The 19,448-nt window shown below is 44.0% G+C and overlaps 5 protein-coding genes across 5 annotated transcripts; 4 read left to right on the plus strand and 1 right to left on the minus strand.

Annotated features, from left to right (window-relative positions):
• Window positions 1–2,324: 2,324 nt before the first annotated feature.
• BYT42DRAFT_582839 (putative chromosome segregation protein SudA) lies at window positions 2,325–7,913 on the plus strand. The gene is made up of 28 exons (XM_051569728.1): window positions 2,325–2,362; window positions 2,428–2,503; window positions 2,579–2,617; window positions 2,682–2,749; window positions 2,825–2,896; window positions 2,975–3,054; window positions 3,119–3,197; window positions 3,265–3,382; window positions 3,472–3,728; window positions 3,787–3,951; window positions 4,033–4,154; window positions 4,234–4,378; window positions 4,451–4,623; window positions 4,685–4,784; window positions 4,849–4,985; window positions 5,058–5,259; window positions 5,320–5,407; window positions 5,477–5,775; window positions 5,850–6,041; window positions 6,125–6,308; window positions 6,379–6,449; window positions 6,512–6,688; window positions 6,750–6,893; window positions 6,962–7,117; window positions 7,186–7,266; window positions 7,347–7,524; window positions 7,599–7,759; window positions 7,828–7,913. Exons 1-28 carry the CDS (start codon window positions 2,348–2,350, stop codon window positions 7,840–7,842), a joined length of 3,594 nt encoding a protein of 1,197 aa, XP_051420137.1. The 5' UTR covers window positions 2,325–2,347; the 3' UTR covers window positions 7,843–7,913.
• On the minus strand, window positions 7,914–9,225 carry BYT42DRAFT_582842 (uncharacterized protein). The gene has a single exon (XM_051569729.1). It carries the CDS (start codon window positions 8,806–8,808, stop codon window positions 8,287–8,289), a length of 522 nt encoding a protein of 173 aa, XP_051420138.1. The 5' UTR covers window positions 8,809–9,225; the 3' UTR covers window positions 7,914–8,286.
• A 2,859-nt stretch (window positions 9,226–12,084) lies between these two features.
• On the plus strand, window positions 12,085–13,184 carry BYT42DRAFT_502337 (mitochondrial carrier domain-containing protein; the record flags this gene model as incomplete). Its single annotated transcript, XM_051564820.1, has 3 exons — window positions 12,085–12,185; window positions 12,250–12,973; window positions 13,053–13,184. The coding sequence occupies 3 exons, from the start codon at window positions 12,085–12,087 to the stop codon at window positions 13,182–13,184; spliced, it is 957 nt and encodes a 318-aa protein (XP_051420139.1).
• Window positions 13,185–13,885: 701 nt separating this feature from the next.
• BYT42DRAFT_582853 (DHHC palmitoyltransferase-domain-containing protein) lies at window positions 13,886–15,741 on the plus strand. Its single transcript, XM_051569730.1, has 5 exons — window positions 13,886–14,288; window positions 14,373–14,481; window positions 14,542–15,048; window positions 15,116–15,219; window positions 15,283–15,741. Exons 1-5 carry the CDS (start codon window positions 13,978–13,980, stop codon window positions 15,455–15,457), a joined length of 1,206 nt encoding a protein of 401 aa, XP_051420140.1. The 5' UTR covers window positions 13,886–13,977; the 3' UTR covers window positions 15,458–15,741.
• A 98-nt stretch (window positions 15,742–15,839) lies between these two features.
• Window positions 15,840–19,445, plus strand: BYT42DRAFT_582857 (P-loop containing nucleoside triphosphate hydrolase protein). Its single transcript, XM_051569731.1, has 16 exons — window positions 15,840–16,039; window positions 16,103–16,148; window positions 16,217–16,393; window positions 16,463–16,771; window positions 16,847–17,001; window positions 17,077–17,166; window positions 17,241–17,418; window positions 17,495–17,680; window positions 17,754–17,830; window positions 17,897–17,992; window positions 18,070–18,213; window positions 18,281–18,370; window positions 18,427–18,585; window positions 18,645–18,791; window positions 18,858–18,944; window positions 19,012–19,445. The coding sequence occupies exons 1-16, from the start codon at window positions 15,881–15,883 to the stop codon at window positions 19,123–19,125; spliced, it is 2,214 nt and encodes a 737-aa protein (XP_051420141.1). The 5' UTR covers window positions 15,840–15,880; the 3' UTR covers window positions 19,126–19,445.
• The last annotated feature ends 3 nt before the right edge of the window (window positions 19,446–19,448 follow it).

Here is a 19,448-nt window from a genome sequence, read left to right on the forward strand (position 1 = left end):
TTTCACCTTCGGGCACCACTTCGGCCATTGTTCACCGAAAAAGGAAACATTTTCTAGGGCCACTAACTTTTCAGACCGCGTTTCTCTGTGTTACCATGCCTCCTCTTGCAATGTCTGTGGGTCTTTCGATCACCGGTCATGCCGACTCGGAAGAGTTCCTTTGTCCTCGATGTCCCTAGTCTCGTCCAAGGCACCTACTTCACTAGCAGATTGCTAGTTCAGCACGGTAGGAAGAAGCGCTGGAACTAAATGCACCATCACTTGACACCGCTATGGTTGTCCGCGCAGCTTGGCTTCCCGCTCCTGGTTTGTTCAGCTACGCGTTCCCTCATTGCACCGCCGCGGTCCCGGTGATCTGCCTATCGAAGATTTTCTTGCTTCTATTGCATCTACATCGATTTATGTCCATTATGTCATCACTATACACCAGTCCGTCGCGCTTGCAAGAGCAATATTCAACCACGCACAATTCTTTGCTTATCATCTGATCTTATTCTCTGATGTGGTTAAATTGCTGTTACTCATCACCCCAAGTACGATTGCAACGGCTATCCAATCGGCTCTGAAGATAACGATATCTTGGTTTCTTGTCATGGTTGTGAGCTACTGCCTCTATTTATTCGCGCCCACCTACTGCTGATGTCACCGATTATTTCCGACAATGAATCTGTTGTTATAAAAGTTCCTGCTTCGCTGTTTCTGGATTTTCGCTTTGCTCGATTTTTGCTTCCTCTTTTTTCTCTTCTCACATATTTATTTTTTTGTCGCATAGTTTGTTCGCTTTGTGAATTCAGAGTACAATCTTTCGCACTTTCCACTTCGGAAGCATATTTTATTCAGATCAATCACATATACGTACACTGATGTTCTTCTTCACTGCATAAACAAAATTTCAGCTGACTCTAGCCTTCAATAATGTTGCGTATAACAGGCGATCCATGAGTCGAGGGTTGACTGTTTTTCAACAGTCTTAACAACGCAAATAATCTATAATGTCATTTGCGTGTTACTAACTGCTTGCTTTCATTAACCAGGAAACAAGGCCGAGACAGGACCGCTGAACCTAGTAGATAATGGGTTATAGGTGGCAACCCCCTTAACTAGATTATCTATTTCGAAGTCATCCTTGGAATTCGTGCATCGACCGATCGATTGGTTTGATGCTCTGTTGAATTTCAAAGTATGTTTTCTGTACATCGGTGCCTTGTACCAACGAATTTGTCGAACTTTTGGTTTTACGCAATTTATCACAATAGCATCAATGCAAAAACCTTCAAGAGATATCGAAAGACTTTGTGAAATATCGTCGATCATCTTTTGGGGTGCAATTCAATCGAAAGACGGACAAGCAGAATTCATCCATCACGATTAACGCAAACTGGATTCGTGGATGCTACTTTCCACCCGCTGGAAAGGAACTCCGTCATCCCCACCTCATGTGCGTCAGCCATATTGACGCCTTACCCGTGGTATCTGCCGACTATCGCCGGCATATGAAGCCGACCAAAGCCTTCAACTCTTTGGTCAAGGGAGGAGTGAAGCCCGCCTTTGTCCCAATTCAACGACACACTATCTTACACGAATAAAGTAGTCCACGGTTCGCCACGTCCACCAAATGGCCATTCCCCCGCGCACGTTGCCTTGGCCATAAGGTACGACCATGTGCGTTATTGGCTCAAGCGCGCTCCTCACTGTTGCCATGATGGTCCATGCGCTTACCCCTATACCTGTCCTTATTTATCTCTCTCATCGCTGTCTTAGCTGGTTCTGTTCTTGCTTTGTGAAAGCATTTAACGCCACCCTCTTGTCTAGTTGCACTGACCCTCCGTAGTCTGTGCATAACACATGTCCCGTTTGTCTTCCCAATAAAAACAGAAGAATTAAGTCATTTGTATCAATCGCATGTCATTTGTGTTGAAAAAAATTTACACTATGTCAAATAAAAAAGCTTTACGAGATCCGTTAATATTGGTTGGATATCCTATCATCATTTTTGTTTTTGTGAAACTGCCCTCTCTCACTGTTGTGGTTGGAATAAAATGCTGGGCACGCTGTTTCTCTTTTTTATGTTTGCAGGAGTAGATGATGCGTGTATCCTCTATATTCGAAGGGTAACAATAATCACCCGGCTTAAAAATTATAAAAGACGCAACTTGGCCATTAAGTTTATAACTAGAATTGTGTTAAAGGCGGGGGGACCTTTTGAACCAGGAACCGGGAGAACCGTAGCATTTTCGAATCGGAGTTGATGGTGTGACTTGATTGTTGGAGACGGAGGGCGCGTTAAAAATTGAAAATGGGATTGACGCGCTTCGCGTTGATCGCGCGTTTTCTTGCGACAGGTTCAATGCACATTAAGCAGGTAAACATGTCAAAAGAATTGTTAGCGTCTGCATCTTTTTATCAGTTACTCAGTCGTTTGAATAGATTACCATCCAAGGCTTCAAGTCCTACAAGGACCAGACCACATTTGACCCTTTCAGTCCTAAACATAATGTCATTGGTGAGTAGCAAAAATTCAACATTCCACGGGCCAAAGCATGCCATATTTCTAATCGGTCAATTCTCCTCTGTACAGTGGGTCGCAATGGCTCGGGCAAAAGTAATTTCTTTGCAGGTGAGTGTGGCAACGAGATGGTGCATTTATCCCTTGTCCCTGCTTACGTCTCCTTTTGTTGCAGCTATTCGATTCGTCTTGAGCGACGCCTACCAGAGTTTGAGCAAGGAAGAACGACAGTCATTGCTCCATGTAATGTTCTCTTATTGGTAGTGTGGGTCTGAATTCTCCTCTCATCTTTTGATTTTTTTTCTTTGGCATCTGCAGGAAGGAGTTGGAGCCGCGACTATTTCCGCTTACGTCGAGATCGTCTTTGACAATGCCGACAATCGATTCCCTGTAAGAATACTTTGACAACCAATACAAGCTGTTTGCAACTAGTATCGCATATCTCACACTGGAGCAATTGATTTTCAGACCGGAAAAGAAGAAGTGGTTCTTCGCAGAAGTATCGGATTGACTTTGGACGAATATTCGTTGGATGGCAAAAGTGTAACGTGAGTAGGGCAACGAGGTGCGATCTTGGTGTACTGGGGGCGAATACTAAGCCTTCTACATTAGAAAATCCGACGTTATGAACTTGTTGGAAAGTGCCGGATTTTCGCGCGCCAACCCTTATTACATTGTACCGCAAGGAAGAGTAAGGAACAAAACTTGGACATCTGACAGCTAACGACAAAAATAACTCACCGGTTACGCTTGAATAGATTACGTCGTTGACTACAGCCAAAGACGAAGATCGCTTGCAATTGCTTAAGGATATCGCGGGTACTCGCGTCTACGAACAGAAACGTGGCGAGAGTACTAAGATTATGGAAGAAACAGGTAAAATAGGCACAATGATACAAAACCATTGGACGAAATGGAATTCCTGAAAACCAATGGGCGTCGTCTCACCTACTTTTTCGGTACAGATGCCAAACGCATGAAGATTACCGAAGTGCTTGCCTACATCCAGGACCGTTTGGCGGAATTGGAAGAGGAAAAGGAAGAGTTATCCCAGTTTCAGACCTTGGATCGTGAACGTCGTTCGCTCGAATACACCATTTACGCACGTGAACAGTCGGACGCGAACGATAAGCTTGAGGAGATGGACGAGAAGAGAAAGGAATTGCTGAAAAACAGTGAAACGAAGCGTGAAGAATATGCCGATAATGAAGCGGCCATTTCGGTAAGTACTGCGGTCATGTCCATCAATGGACCTTGTCATTGACTGAATGGTTTTGCAGACACTGGAAACCAGTATTCGCGATATGCATCAGTCCATTGAACTGGCGGAAGACGAAAAGATTGAATTGAACGACGATCGGGCCGACTTGATGAAACGACGTGCCCAATTGGAATTATTGCTGAAAGATCTCGAAGATGGACAAATGTCGGAAGAAGCTTACAAGGTTCGCGGATCATACACAAAAAATATTACGCAGACACAGAAGACAAAGAGTTGTATATATTTACCGTCTAAAAATCAATAGGCTAAAGTAGCGCAACAGCTGGAAACCATTGAGCAGGAAATCAGCACAACCAAAGAAACGTTGGATCGGTTGTCACCTGAATATCAAAGTTTGGAACAAAAGGATCAAGAATATCGACAACAGTAAGAAATGAATAATTCTGGCTGTCTTCTCGCCCCGATTCTCCACTACCGGTTTGCTAACTACCGGTTTGCTGCTTAGGCTGGAAAGCTTGAAATCGCAACAAGCTAGTTTACATGCGAAACAAGCGCGCTTGACCCGATTTGCAAGCAAAGCCGAGCGTGATGCATGGTTGCAAGCTCAGATTCAAGATATTATGACCAATGTCCAGACTCGTCAGAATCAGGTACATACTTACATCATGTCGGTAATGGAAGACGGGACCTGATGAACGGGAAAAAAAAAAACGTGCATTTAGATTCAGATTCTGGAACAAGAAAAGCTCGTCCTTGAGAAGCAGCTTGAGAGCAAGCAGCAAGCGATCCAATCCATCCGTCAAAAGGCAGCTGAACAGCATGCCGCCCATCAGCAATTGGCAGAAGAGGAAAGTCGCTTAAAAACGGCACGAGACGATGCTACCGAAGAAAGAAAGTAAGCAAACTCACTGATGCTTTGCTGGATGCTAAGGTCGGTTTTTAATGGCTCGCCTTAGAAAATTATGGCGTGAAGAAGCCAAATTGGATTCGGTGATCCATAATTGCAACGATGAAATTCGAAAGGCGGAGCGCATGTTGGCCGGATCCATGGACAAGGTACTCTTTGAGGCATAGGCATGTGTGGATAGCTCGTTCTTCAGGAACTGACAGCATTGATTAGAAAACTAGCAGTGGCCTCGCCGCTGTTGCTAGAATTACAAAAGAGCGTAATCTTGGCGGTGTATACGGGCCTCTGTTTGAGCTTTTCAATGTAGACGAACGATTTAACACTGCTGTGGAGGCAGCCGCAGGATCCAGGTACATTAGCTTGGCTTTTGAGAGCAGTCATGTTCCTCCACTTGATCTAGTATACTAACCTCAAGCTGCTAGCTTGTTTCATGTGGTTGTGGATACGGATGCTACAGCAACGCAATTGTTGGAAGCCTTGAATCAAGAACGTTCGGGTCGAGTCACATTTATTCCTCTGAATCGTATCAACCATCAAACAGTCGATTATCCTCAAACGACCGACATCATCCCTCTCATTCGAAAGTTACAATTCGACTCCCAATTCCAAAAGGCGTTTGAACAGGTAAACAAGAGAATGGAAGCGTAAGCTTTTCCTTTTTACTGAACTGGGTTTCTGGTCCAGATCTTTTCTCGAGTAATTCTTTGTCGAAACCTGGAAATTGCGGCGAGTTACGCCAAATCTCACGGTTTGACGGCGGTGACTTTGGAAGGTGGGATACACGGATGCTGACGCATTGGAAAAATTGTCAAGAATAATAACTAACGATCGGTTGCCACAGGGGATCGTGTGGATGGACGTGGTGCGCTGTCGGGTGGTTACAGTGATCATCGTCATTCGCGACTGACAGCAGCGCGACAGTTGAAACTAAATCAAGATAAATTGCATCAAGAGCAAGCGCGCTTAGTGCAAGTGAAAGCGGATATCAGTCGGTTGGATCAACAAGTGACTCAGGTATTGGGCGAATTACAAGTGGTGGAAACCAACAAGAAGAAATTGCAAGTTCGAGAAGACGCACTGCAAGATGAGTCGAAATTAAAGAGAGACGAAACACATCTCCGCGAACTGCTCGAAACCAAGGCAAGTAAAGAGAATGATGATTTTCAGTGAACATTGAAAACTAATGGTGGCACTCATCGTGTTTTCTTGCACAGAAAAAAGCACTGGATAGTATTCGTGGCAATGTGATCACACTGGAACAACAAATGCAGTCCTATCAAGTCGAGTTATCGTCGGCTCTTTCCCAGACACTATCTGCCGAGGAACAAGGGCTTATTCTTCAGCACAGTAATACCATCGAGCAAGTCAAGCGTGACATGCTGGAGGTATCCAAAGCAAAATCGGCCGTAAGTCAAACCATTAAAAAAGGCTTGTGCCCCCCGTCCGCCGAAACTGATACCTTGGATCTTTTTTTTTTTTTGTTGACCAGGCTGAAAGCGAGATTAACCGCTTAAGGAATGCTTTGGAAAACGATCTGCTACGACGAAAAGAAGAATTAGTGACCAAACAGGATCGTGTGCTTGTAACGAGCAACACTGATGAATTGGCACGCAAACGCAAAGATTACCGCTCGCTTGAACGAAAATTGGGAAGAATGACCAAGAAAATCGAAGGTAAATGAAATGGGATGGCGGAACGTGGCGAAGAGTTCCCACCCTAACGTACGTGTCTGAACCATACCAGAACTGGACAACGACATTGCGAAAAAACAACAGAGTCTCGTCGAATCCGATAAAGCACTACAAAATTTGACGGTATGTATTGTAATTTTCGATGGATACAACCGTGCCACTTACAAAAGATGTTGCCTGAATAGAGCGTGCAAGTCGAAGTTGGACAGACGATCCGAATGTATGAGAAAAGTCTGGAACGTCTTCTGCTCCGTAAAACCTTGCTGTTACAAAAGAAGGAAGAGTGCAATGCCAATATCCGTGATCTTGGCGTGCTTCCCGAGGACGCTTTTGAGAAATACGCGAATCTCAGTGTCGAAAAGGTAGAGGACAAAAATCAAACGTTCATCCCCTACGTTGATTCCGTTAACTCTTTTTTACCAGTTATTGCGACGACTCCATCGTACCAATGAGTCACTGCAAAAATACAACCATGTCAATAAGAAGGCGTTTGAACAATACGGACGATTTACAAAACAGCGTGATCAGCTCACCGCACGTAAAGCGGAGCTGGATAAATCGGCCGATGTAAGAAGCCTCCATACTTTTTTTCTTATTAAATCCGTCCCCTTCTTTTCTAACGCTTCGGTTAATAGGCAATCAGCAACTTGATCGACTCTTTGGATCGTAGAAAAGACGAAGCTATCGAACGCACGTTCCAGGATGTCAGCAACAACTTTTCCGAGATCTTTGGTACACTTGTACCAGCTGGTCGAGGCGAACTGGTGATGAAACACCGGACAGATGAACAGGTAAGTGATAAACGACGTTTTATCGATGAATGAACCCTGATGTCACCTATACTTCAACTTTTTGGCAGCCAAATGATGGTATGGATGTGGACGACGCAAGTACCAATCAGCATGGCATTTTTGAACGATACAGTGGCGTATCAATTAGGGTAAGGACACGAAAAAGAACAAGATGAATGGGAGAAAATGAAATGAAATGAAGGATGATATCATAACTGGCTGCAACTAGGTATCATTCAACAGCAAATCAGATGAAGGAATGATCATGCAACAGTTGTCGGGTGGACAAAAGTCACTCGTGGCGTTAGCATTAATTTTCTCTATCCAAAAATGTGATCCTGCACCATTTTATCTGTTTGATGAAATCGACGCCAATCTGGATGCTCAATATCGTAGTGCTGTTGCCGGTAAGGGTGGCTCGCCGTCATCTTGTTTTTCTTTGGGATTTGATGAATAACCATGGTGGGGTTTGTGATTTTAGATATGATTCATGAAATGTCGCAATCGGCCCAATTTATCACCACCACTTTCCGTCCTGAATTACTAGCCAATGCCGATAAGTTTTACGGCGTCACTTTCCAGGGCAAAGTATCGCGTATACACGGCATTCCCAAAGAAACCGCTTTCAGTTTCGTGGAACAAGTAAGCCTTTTTTTTTGTAAAAGATATTGAAAAAAAGTTAAACATGTGTCTTATATGCATAATTGTAGGAGCATATTCATTAACGAGCTTATCAATGATAAGCATTCCCAAGCTATCCTATCATTCCCAAACATGGCGTTTCTTATCAGATACAATTTCTTTTTTCCTTTTTTTTTTTGGCGATTTGGTCTTTGGAAGAATATGCAATCGTTACAATAAAGAAAAAAAAGAAGAACAAATCCATCCGATAGATGAAAAAGGGTCAAGGTGGGAAATATAATAATGAAGTGGGATGGCGGGTTGTAACCGATGCCCACAGAATGAGAACAAGATCACTATATATGCATATACATGAATATACAAAGAAGTAGGGGATAAACAAAGTGGAGACAAAGAAGAACCTAGATAAAAAAAAAGGATAAAACATAGATATAAAAAAATGTCATAAGTGCAAATTTAACAGAGGATGAGGACGATGGCGGATGTTTATGGAATGGTATGTGGTGACGGATCCGGTTTGCTTGTTGCTATGGCCATTGAACGGGTGCAAATAAAGGCAAATCGTCCGTGCTGGTAGGAGCAGAAGAAGAAGAAGTAGAAGAAGATGGGATCATTCCCTCAGATAAGCGGTGGTGGAGTTTGGATGGGACGGTGGAAACAAGGTAGTCGAAAGGCACCGCGAGTACAAGAGTAGTTGTATTCGGTGCTTCTTCTTGGTGAGTTATTCCTCGGTCCGTGCCATTATCATGGAATGAGTGGTCGTCTTCCTCCATGGGTTCATCGTCGTCATGCAATTGGTCAAAACAAGCATCCAACCAAATCTCTTCCTGCGATCGTTGCTGATCAAACGTGGAATGCAGCAGAGGTGAGAACATGGAACTCAATAGAATATTGCGAATCAACACTTGGCGTCGAAGTGTGGGTTCCGTACGAGGTTTGCCAGGATGGCATAATTTATAAAAAGACAATTGAGTAATATAGTCATGCTGTTGATAAAACACCGTTAAACTATGACTGTCTTGCATAATGGAATACTCAGTGATAACCATGCAGCAAAGAAACCGTCATCGCCTAGGATACGATGATGCTCAAAGCAAAACGTTATCACAAAAAAAAGGAAAAAAAAAGAGAAAGGAGAAAAAAAAACCGCAGAGATAGAAATAGGAAAATGAAAAGAGGACAAGAGAACACCATTGGAACAAAGATAGGGAAGGGAAGGGGAAGGATGGTTGCATGACTGGCACTTTCGACCACCGAATGATCTGTCTCCGCGCGGTCCCCTGGACGCCACTCCGTGATTTGTATCAGAATGTGTAATGATGGCTCATGATGAGGCCCAATACAACAGGCACAATAAAAGTGAATCTGTGAGTAGGGTGCTTCAAGATACGACCCGATGATTCAAATATGCTCTATGGGTGCTTTGAGGCCATCGATGGCGATATCGAACGCATAAAGTATGTGCATTTTGTTGTCCTTATCGTATTTGCATTGAAACCAGAAGCGTCTGTTTCTCCCAAAACGACCATCGTGCTGGCGCCATTTCCAATGGTTATCATTGGATAGACTCAATAATGGATCTCGTGATGAGCTCCTCTTTTTTTTTTTTTTTTTTTTTTCCCTGGCTCCCTCGTTGGTTTGGTTGGATGACTTTTTCTGTCTCTCTGTCAACATCAATATATTCCAAACGCTTATTTGGGTTAGTACCCCAGGTCCGCTGGCTAGGATGGCCAACATGATGTGATCAGTCACTGACTGTGGACCTCCCAATCCATCATAAAAAGGAATAATTTATTTCCCGTGACAAAAGGAAAAATGTCAAAATCAGAATGACCTGCCTAAATAAGCCTGTGCTTCCTCGGTCAATGCAAATGGGATTGATTAAACCGGATCACGCAATGCCGGCATCCATTTTCAGCCAATACCGTCCATCAGTCCAATGACACGATTTTTACCATGATGAAAACATTGCGTGCCACAAACACGCTGTTTCCCCCAAATAGTAAATAAAAAAACCACCCATCCACCCTCACACACACATACACAAACAGGTAACAAGGAAAAAAAAAGGAGAGATCCACAAAGTAGCATGACTCGGTTTAGGGACCCAAGAATAACAGAAAGATTATCGTCGTCATCTTATCCTCTGCCCAAATGTATCTCACGCTCTTTTTCAACCAATCCTCAATTCACCAACTCAACCTTGTGTTATTGATGCCGGATACCCACACTCTTCATTCGGTGAGAGAATAAAACATTACACCAATTGACTGGACTCAGTTTTTAATCGAATATGGACATAATTGAGTATTCACATTGTGCTCACGGTTTATGCGCCTATTATGGATAAGGGCATTTCGTATTATTGTATGCTTGTTCGTGCAAAAAGCGCTGTGCGGCTCATCTGGCTAACAAATCAAGATTTTGGCTTTGTCACAGTTTTGCGATCACTGATTTTGTGGTGAATGTGGCGCAGTATGACTCCAGATGAATTGTGGCATAAGCATTTCACAAGGGTTATGTTGAAGGTATTTTTCAAACAGACACGAGTAAATATTGTATCATCATTCGATGGGTGATGCTGCGAACCAAGGATTTACTTTTTCATTGACGAATTGCACCGCATATAAAAATATCTTCAAGATCTCTATTTCAATTCCTACACAGGCGTCTTTTTCATTATGTAAAGATTACGAAAAGCCCCTTTATATCGTAGTGTATGGTTTGCCGTGATTTTTTGATTTATATTTATACATTCATTAAGTAATCATTCTTTGGGCAATGACGTTCGCTAGAATGCAAATTCGTGGCTTTTCCCACGCGGTGTGCTGATGTGGTTTTTATACCTATGACGCAGCGATACCTGTCAACAACCAAAATCGTAATACAGGTGCATATAATAAAAACAACTATCCAAAATGCCCTGTTTCGTGGCGTCTTCAATACGTTAATACTGTAGCGGGAGGAAAAGAAACGAAACGAAAAATGCCATCACGAAAGATGCTTGTGCATGCATGGCAGTGTATTTAATAGCATTTCGCACGTTGTAGTTGGAAATCCTCTAAACCCATTTTGCAACGATAACTATATGCAGTTAACATTGGAAGATACAGATTCTAGGTCTGTAAGTTTTATTCATCCCCCATCAGCGACTGAAAAATATACACTCCTCTTCAAAATCAAACTTTTGATCGGCATGCAGTAAGCCGACTACCAGCGACCGTTCCCTTACTGCTTTCAGTACTTAAATTATGATATTTCAAATTCTACGTCAATTCACATATCTAAAGACTGTTGAGCATGAATGATGATACTTTGGCTCCGCAGACGAGTCCCTTCTCTCTAATACGTAAACAGGAATCTATCTTTCTTTTTCCCTCGAAGCAGATAATGTAAAGAATTGGAGAAGGCAAATATATTGAAACTAGTGTCGTATCCAATCGGCAAGAACAGCGAGCCCAAAATGCACTATTTACACTGACCCTACTTGATGTAAAGTCTAACAATGGAAGATTTATGATGTTACAGCCAAGGGTGATATTGATTCATAATCTGAAGGAAAAACCATTCATGCGCATAAAATCAATGAAGGAAAGCCAAAATTGCTTTGAGGAAAAGAGTGGCCAAAAATAACTACAGTGCTATCATAAAAACTTTTTGCATTCACTATAACTGTAAACAAAAGCGAATAAAAACGATCAACCCGTTCGTAATCATATGAAGATGACACGTGGAAATACAAAATACATGCAGTTCTTGACCTCCACACTACTGATCAAGCAAGCGATAAAAAATTAGGATATACTATACAAGAGAGCGGCTCAATAGCACTAAAAGTACGCAGTGGTATAAAGCTTTTCATTTGAATTTATAAGAATCACCCGCATTGGCCCATAAATATTTCCCCAAGGTAAAAATATCTAGATGTTTGGACAATCAATTTATGGGTCTGTTCGAGCATAGACATGGTTGAAAGCAGAATAGCTCAAGTATGACACTATTTCCATTGACAGGCATCTATTAAATTAAAAAAAAAAAGCTAGTGGGCCATCTCAGACTGAAAGCAATCTTGATTTCATAATCGTAAATGCTCACCCAACTGCCCAAAGTCGATGGAAAAAGCGAACGGTGAAGAAAAGGAAGGCCCCTGATTGGATAAATTCCATCTCCGAATGCCGAGCTGTCTGGGGAAACCCATCGGTCCGCCCAGTCACTCAAATGCCTTGAGTCAGCATTTTCATGAAATTCATAAGCGGACATTCGAATCGGATCGTTTTCCCTTTCTCTTATTCAAACCTTTTTTCATTTTTTTTTTTTTTTGTTTCATGGCCGTCGTTTCCAAAGACAGTTTACCGCCTTTCGGCCATGCGCTCGCCGGTTCAGCGGGGGCCATGTTTGCCTTGGCACTGGTTTATCCATTAGATATGTAAGTGCCGATGTCTCGACGTGCCGCCATTCAACTGCAAACCCATTTTTGTTTTTCTGTGTAGCATTAAAACTCGGATCCAAGTGCAAGCGAAGCATGAGAACATTGATGAAAAAGACCAGGAGAATTACAAATCGGCCATGGACGGGATACTGCAAATCCTCAACAAGGAAGGCATCAGTGGATTGTATGCCGGTCTAGGCAGTTCGCTGTTCGGGACGGCGTTCACCAACTTTACCTACTTTTACTGCTACTCACTGATACGCGCTTCTTACAATCGACGATACAACCGTACCGGAGGAACGTTATCGACAGCCTTGGAACTGGCACTGGGCGCCGCAGCTGGAGCGCTCACCACGTTAGTGACCACTCCCGTTTCCGTGGTGACGACTCGTCAGCAGACGTTGCCTATCAGCGAACGACAAAATCTTGTACGCACATGCAAATCGATCATCAAGGAGGAAGGCGTTGAGGGATTATGGCACGGCATCAAACCATCGCTCATTCTCTGCGTCAACCCCGCCATCACTTACGCCAGTTTTGAAAAGATCAAACAATTTGTACTCAAATCATTGTCTGTGACATCACTTTCACCGGGCTTGTCCTTCTTGGTGGGTGCGTTGAGTAAGACATTGGCCACCGTTATCACGTATCCGTACATCATGGCCAAAGTCCGATTACAATGGAAACCGTCCAAAGACATGAAAGATCGCGTCGTCGCTTACAAGGGAGCTTTGGATGTACTTAGTCGTGTGCTAAAAACGGACGGATTCTTCGGCTGGTACAAGGTAAGAAAAGGGTTAAAACGTGTAGTCATTTGTCATTTTGTGTGTAACCCATTATCCATCTCTTTTTTTTTTTTAATAGGGCATGAGTACGCAGATCACCAAAGCGGTTTTGTCGCAAGCGTTACTGTTCATGATGAAAGATATCTTTACCAACTACACTGTCCTCCTTTTCGCCTTGGTGCGAGCAACGCGACAAAAAGTGGTTCAATAGGACATTTTTATTTGATTTCTATAGATTATGGCTTCCCTCATCCGCCTTTGTGTTATTATTTTTGTTTTTTCTTTTCTTGTCACTTGGAAGATTACGATGAACCTGTTTACTAAATTGGGAAAATGTGGATGTTTTCAATGACCCAGACAACGGACGGCGCTGCGGCGCTGGAAGGGGGTTTCGAGGGGCAATAGGTAAAAAACTGGATACTTGAAAAAAAACCAAGGGGGTTTGCTTTCTGGGCAGGGATAAGGACCCAACACCGATGGCCAAGTACCAAACAGAAACTGAAAAAAAAGTAAAGGACAAAGACAAACTCACAATATTCACGTCCTGACAATGGCAAGACCAAGCAGCATGGAGTGACCGCGTCGCCACTGGACATAAAGTGAAGCAGTATCTAGTCCACCATTCTGCATTACTTTTTACAGGGATCGCAGAAGCAGGTTCTTGGAGAGCATACTAGACTGTGATAAAGTAGCCGTGCTTTCACGCGCCATGGTCGTTGTATAACTTGAATAACGACGTTCATGGCTACGTCTATCGTATCACCATGTCGACGTACAAAAGAGATGAGCTACATTACCCATTCCTATTGATACAACATATGAATAAAACAGCGTGTTTGGCGTTACAGAACGGATGGAACAAATTTCCTTCGGGTGGTAATTTTTTTCCCTAGGTGCTCTCTGTGGTAAAAAGTGGCAATTGGATAGACGCACATAATCCACGTTTCTTTTCTTCTACCGATTTTCTTTTTACTTTTTTCTTTTGGCTTGTCTTCCATGGCGTCATGGCAGACGAGTCGTCTTCAACTTCGCGTACCGCCGCTGAACCGCCACTGGCGAGCATGCTTCTTCCCATGCAGGCGTCGGCCATGGAGGACAGTTTTGAGAATTTGGATCTAAACCAACATCCTCATCGTCCGCCTGAAAGCATGCCCAAACGTATGAAACGCATCACCAGTAAACGCAACTATGAACTGTTCAAGGGCAACAATGTCTTTTTTTGCGACGGTCGGTTCTTGACCAGTCGTGCCTTTTGGGCATTCGCCATTGCACTGTTCTTCCTTATTGGCCCCTCGGTGCTTTTCGCTTATTTTACGTAAGGATGACTCTCCCTCTTTTTTTTCGATTTTAGTAATATGATGAAAAACTTATACTGTCTTTCCTGACACCAAAACAACAGGTGTCCATGGTTATGGTACCATGTGCATCCCGCTGTGCCTGTATTATTTGGTTATCTTTTCATGTTGGCGTTTGTGTCCATGCTGAAAACTTCCTGGACCGATCCCGGTGTAAGTGGGTGTGTTCGGTGGCCTGTGAGTTGAGACGAATATTGATAGGGGATTCACCAGATATTGCCACGCAACTTGGATCCATTGCCACCTCGACCGTTGAACGAGGATGATTTTGGTTACCCTTACGGCAACATGAATCAGTATGCGCCTCCATTGAGAACGACCGTGATTCAAGGAGTCAACGTCCCATTAAAATACTGTGACACCTGTTGCATCTACCGGCCTCCTCGCGCTAGTCACTGCCGACAGTGCAATAACTGTGTGGACACGGAAGATCATCACTGTATCTGGCTCAATAACTGCGTCGGCAAAAGAAACTATCGCTCGTTTTTTGTGTTTCTCGTCACAGCAGCCTCGCTTTGTTGTTACGTGGTAGCCTTCACCCTCGTTCATCTCATCACACTTTGCCTGGAAACGTCCACACACTCCTTCCTTGCTGCCTTGCAGCAAGCACCCATCAGTTTTTTTCTCACTATTCTGTGCGCGATCCTCATCCTTCCTGTCGGCGTGCTTCTGGGATACCATTGTTTTCTCGTGTTACGTGGTGTCACAACGCATGAACAGGTACAATTGAGATGGCCATGGGGCCAGTCTGAATCATCGGTTACTGACGTTGGGTGAAATTTCTTAGCTACGGTCGTCCTTGGCAAAACGACCCTTTGAACCTCATCCTTTTGATTTTGGTAACCCGATTTCCAATATGATCCATATCCTTTGCAGACCTCAGCCTAAAAGGTAAGGCACGACCCGCTTTGGGGACAATGGCGTGCGGTTTTAATTGACCTTGACCTTTGTTAGTTACTTGGCACGGCGCAAGTATGCCGAAGAGTGGTATGAACTCCGGGAACAAGAGAACCGGCAGAATCCACAGGCTGACAATGGCATGGCCAACCCATCGCTTACAGCGGCGGAACGCCCTTCCATTCATTCTCCTCCCTCCACGACCTCAAAACCACACACAATATCACGTTAATCCACTTCTCCGTTGTATATACTACGACTTGTTCGTTTCTCTCCAACCTCTTGTCATCATTTTCATCCATAGACCACAAAATTTTTTATACAAGCCCGCCTAATGACATTCCAGAACGGTGTAAAGCTCTCAACTTTGTTTTGTCGACAAAAAGTGCATCTTGTCTACAAATACGCTCCTTCTCTTTATATCAAAATAACACCCATTACTTTTTTCCCATGCTTGTTCGTATGCTTAATGTAAAAGAGATTACTAGACAAGCATTAAATGAAGGAACGGGCTGCAGGATTTTTTAACTGGAAATTTTTGCAAGGTGTGCACCCCCCCACGGAGTCCCATTTTTCTTGGCTCATTTTGCACGAGTAAAAATTTCCAGCCACAACCGATCCGGTGTTGCAAGTCTCTTTGAACAAAAAAGACACCATGGCTTCCTCAAGCAGCCGTGTGTTTGAAGTGGATCGGGCCACAACCGTCATCAATGCTTCCAACAAGAGAATCTACCTAGCTCTTGAAGCCATGCAAGCCTTGCACATTGGCACCGGCGATCTGATCACACTTGAAAGCGATCAACAAGACACTCACGTACATGTTGCACTATTTGCTTCGCTAGGCGTACAATCGTTACTAAGCCATTATTCCAAATAGATATCCGTGGGCGTTGCGTGGCCGTCATTGACATTGAAGTCTGACTGTAATTGAACTGCGGCTAATGAGAGACACTCTGACGAGAGATCTAACCCTGCAAAAATACTATTCTAGTGGTTCAGCTGAGTCCCGCCACGATGCTCAGCTGTCAGTGTGAAATTGGCGACAAGATTCATATCCACAAATTTCAGGGGGTGCAAGCGGTAGCAACCTCAATTCACATCAAACCGCTGGCAACCCTCGATTATCCCGTCAATACCATGCTCATCGATTACATCAAAGAAACCCTGAGTATGCATTTTTGTATTTCATTTATCGCAAGCACTGTGACCCTTGCTTACCGATTTTGATTCTATCTAGTCCAAGGCAAATATGTCAATGTACAACATATATTTGAGATCTCGTATCACGGAAAACCGCGACGATTTATGGTTGAGCGTATCAATGACAGCGCCGTTCAGGAACCCAGTCTGATTTACGAAATAGTCCGTCCGACAAAGTTGCATATGGACAATCTACCGCAAACAACGTCTCCAAATAAGTCGGCTACCGAATCATCAACGAACAAGGTCACGTATGAGCATATCGGTGGATTGTCGGAACAAATCAAGATTGTGCGGGAAATGGTCGAGACTCCATTACAGAATCCAGAGCTTTTCTTACAGTACGGTGCGTGAGAGATTAACCCAATATGCGATTATTGGGCAGTTTGACTCAGTAAGGCTGGTTTTTGTGTGTGATTAGGACTGCGACCACCGCGCGGTATTCTGCTGTACGGACCCCCTGGTACGGGTAAAACCTTGATAGCTCGTGCTGTTGCTCAAGAAACGGGCGCGCACTCCATTGTCGTGAACGGACCGGAGATTGTCAGTAAATTTTACGGCGAAACGGAGCAAAAGGTAATAGATCGTCACATCATGCTTTTTTTTTTTGGCCGAGTAAGTTGGATTGATGCAAGTGTGAAATGGAAATAGCTGCGTGATCTGTTTGACGAAGGAGCAAGACGAGCGCCGACGATTATTTTCATCGATGAAATTGATGCGTTATGTCCAAAGCGCGACGAGGTAAGCTAGGAATTGATCTAGTACCAGTCAAATGGCTATGAAAGAAAGTGGTGGATATTAACGTGAGGAAACAGGCGCCAAGTGAGCTTGAAAAGCGTGTGGTGACGACCCTTTTAACCTTGATGGACGGTGCTTCCGAAACCAAGCAGTCAAAGAACGACCGAATCGTGGTCATTGGCGCAACTAATCGTCCCAATGTTTTGGACGAAGCTCTTCGTCGTCCCGGTCGATTCGACAGAGAAGTAGAAATAGGTGAGTACCGAAGAACTTACGTTGAGCGGCCCAATTTCTTTGCATGTACTGTTATTGACATGGTTGATGTATCAAGGAATTCCCAACAGCGATGCCCGATTATCCATTTTATCGACAATCATGCGCAGTATACCTCACACCATCAGTACGGACGATATGGCCATCCTGGCCGGTAAATCTCATGGCTACGTCGGCGCGGATCTGGCGGCCGTTTGTCGTGAAGCTGGATTGAAATGCATCAAACGATGCGCACGACAATCAGGCAAGTCAACAATACCAAAACAGGGCTCGATAGCTGAGAATGCGTATATTGACATGTATAAAAAAATAATCAGACTCGGTCGATCTTCGCGTGAGTATGGAGGATATGCAAGAAGCCATGGGCGAAATCCGACCAAGTGCAATGCGAGAGGTACACAAAAACATGGCAAGACACAAGCAAGGTCTACAGGAAATTCTAAACCGAAGACTCGATTAGATTTTGTTGGAAGTGCCCAAGGTGTATTGGAGTGATGTCGGCGGTCAATCGGAAATCAAACAACGATTAAAAGAATCGATCGAATGGCCTCTTCAGGTACTGCTGCATATAATTGAAACCATAGAGGCAACGACACATGCGGTTTGATACTCACCAAAACCATTTTCGCGCAGCATCCAGAAGCTTTTGAACGACTGGGCATCCGACCGCCCAAAGGCATTCTTTTATACGGACCACCCGGTTGCAGTAAAACTCTGATGGCCAAAGCACTGGCCACAGAAGCCGGTTCGAATTTTATCGCTGTCAAAGGGCCCGAGGTAAGATTCAAGATGGAGCGAAACAACGAATAGAGATAGATTCCTAATGCGAAAAGGGTTCTGGTAGTTGTTCAGCAAGTGGGTGGGTGAATCTGAAAAAGCCGTCCGCGAAGTATTCCGAAAAGCACGAGCGGCATCGCCATCCATTGTGTTCTTTGTAAGCACTGATAAGCTCGTTGCCAAGAAAAATCTACTAATCCAACCGTGCTCTAGGACGAAATTGATGCGTTAACGGTGAAGCGTGGCGGCTCTGGGGATGGTGGAACCTCGGTGGCCGACCGTGTTCTTTCACAGTTACTGAACGAACTGGACGGTATTGAGCCACTGGTGAATGTCACTGTGGTCGCGGCAACCAACCGACCTGATATTATTGTAAGCAATCAATCGTTACGCGAAAAAAAAAGACCGTTTCTCATTTCCTTCTTTGTTAGGATTCGGCCTTATTACGTCCGGGACGCATTGACCGGATCCTGTATGTGGGACCGCCGGATATCGAGTCGCGTTGTGAAATTTTTAAAATTCAATCAAGGAAAATGACATGTGACAGTGATGTAGATATCCAAGAATTGGCGGCCATGGTAAGTGTAGCGTGAAATGAAAGGGGGAGGTCTTGGCTTGCATGTGATTTACCCATTTTGTCGCAGAGTGAAGGCTGTTCCGGTGCCGAAGCAGTAGCGATATGCCAAGAAGCTGCACTTTTGGCAATGGAAGAAGATACGGAGATAGATTCGGTAACGTAGCTTGTATTGGAGAAACTGAAAGTATCACGAGCTCACAACTAAATCAAAATTTATACAGATTAAACGACGCCATTTTCTTAAAGCGTTATCATCATTCACGCGTCGCATCACCCCAGAGATGCTTCAGTTCTATGCCGACTTTCAGAAGCGATCCGGGCTTCGAAGCTTGTAAATAAAAACTATAAGAATTTGTACACCTTTTGGTAGATCACGGCCTCAAGCTGGATTTGTTCCATTCATATACAAAGTGTAGATAGCGGAAAAAGTATAGAGTCATCTTAGACGTGCATGTTTTGCGTCATGGATAAAACAAATAGGCGAATCCGCTCAGCGATGGGTCATCTGATCGGAGCAGAGGTGCTGGGCTTTGTGCATTGACTGACGATTCCGGGATAAGGCAAGGTGGCGGGCTGAATCCGAAAAGGGATGGACGGTGTCACCTGGGAAATTCGCAGCCGAGTGTCAAGAACCCAAATTGGGCGCCGACCGTCGTTA

This window comes from Radiomyces spectabilis, assembly GCF_025331425.1.
Source record: "Radiomyces spectabilis strain NRRL 2753 chromosome Unknown BYT42scaffold_12, whole genome shotgun sequence".
Lineage (NCBI taxonomy): Eukaryota > Fungi > Mucoromycota > Mucoromycetes > Mucorales > Radiomycetaceae > Radiomyces > Radiomyces spectabilis.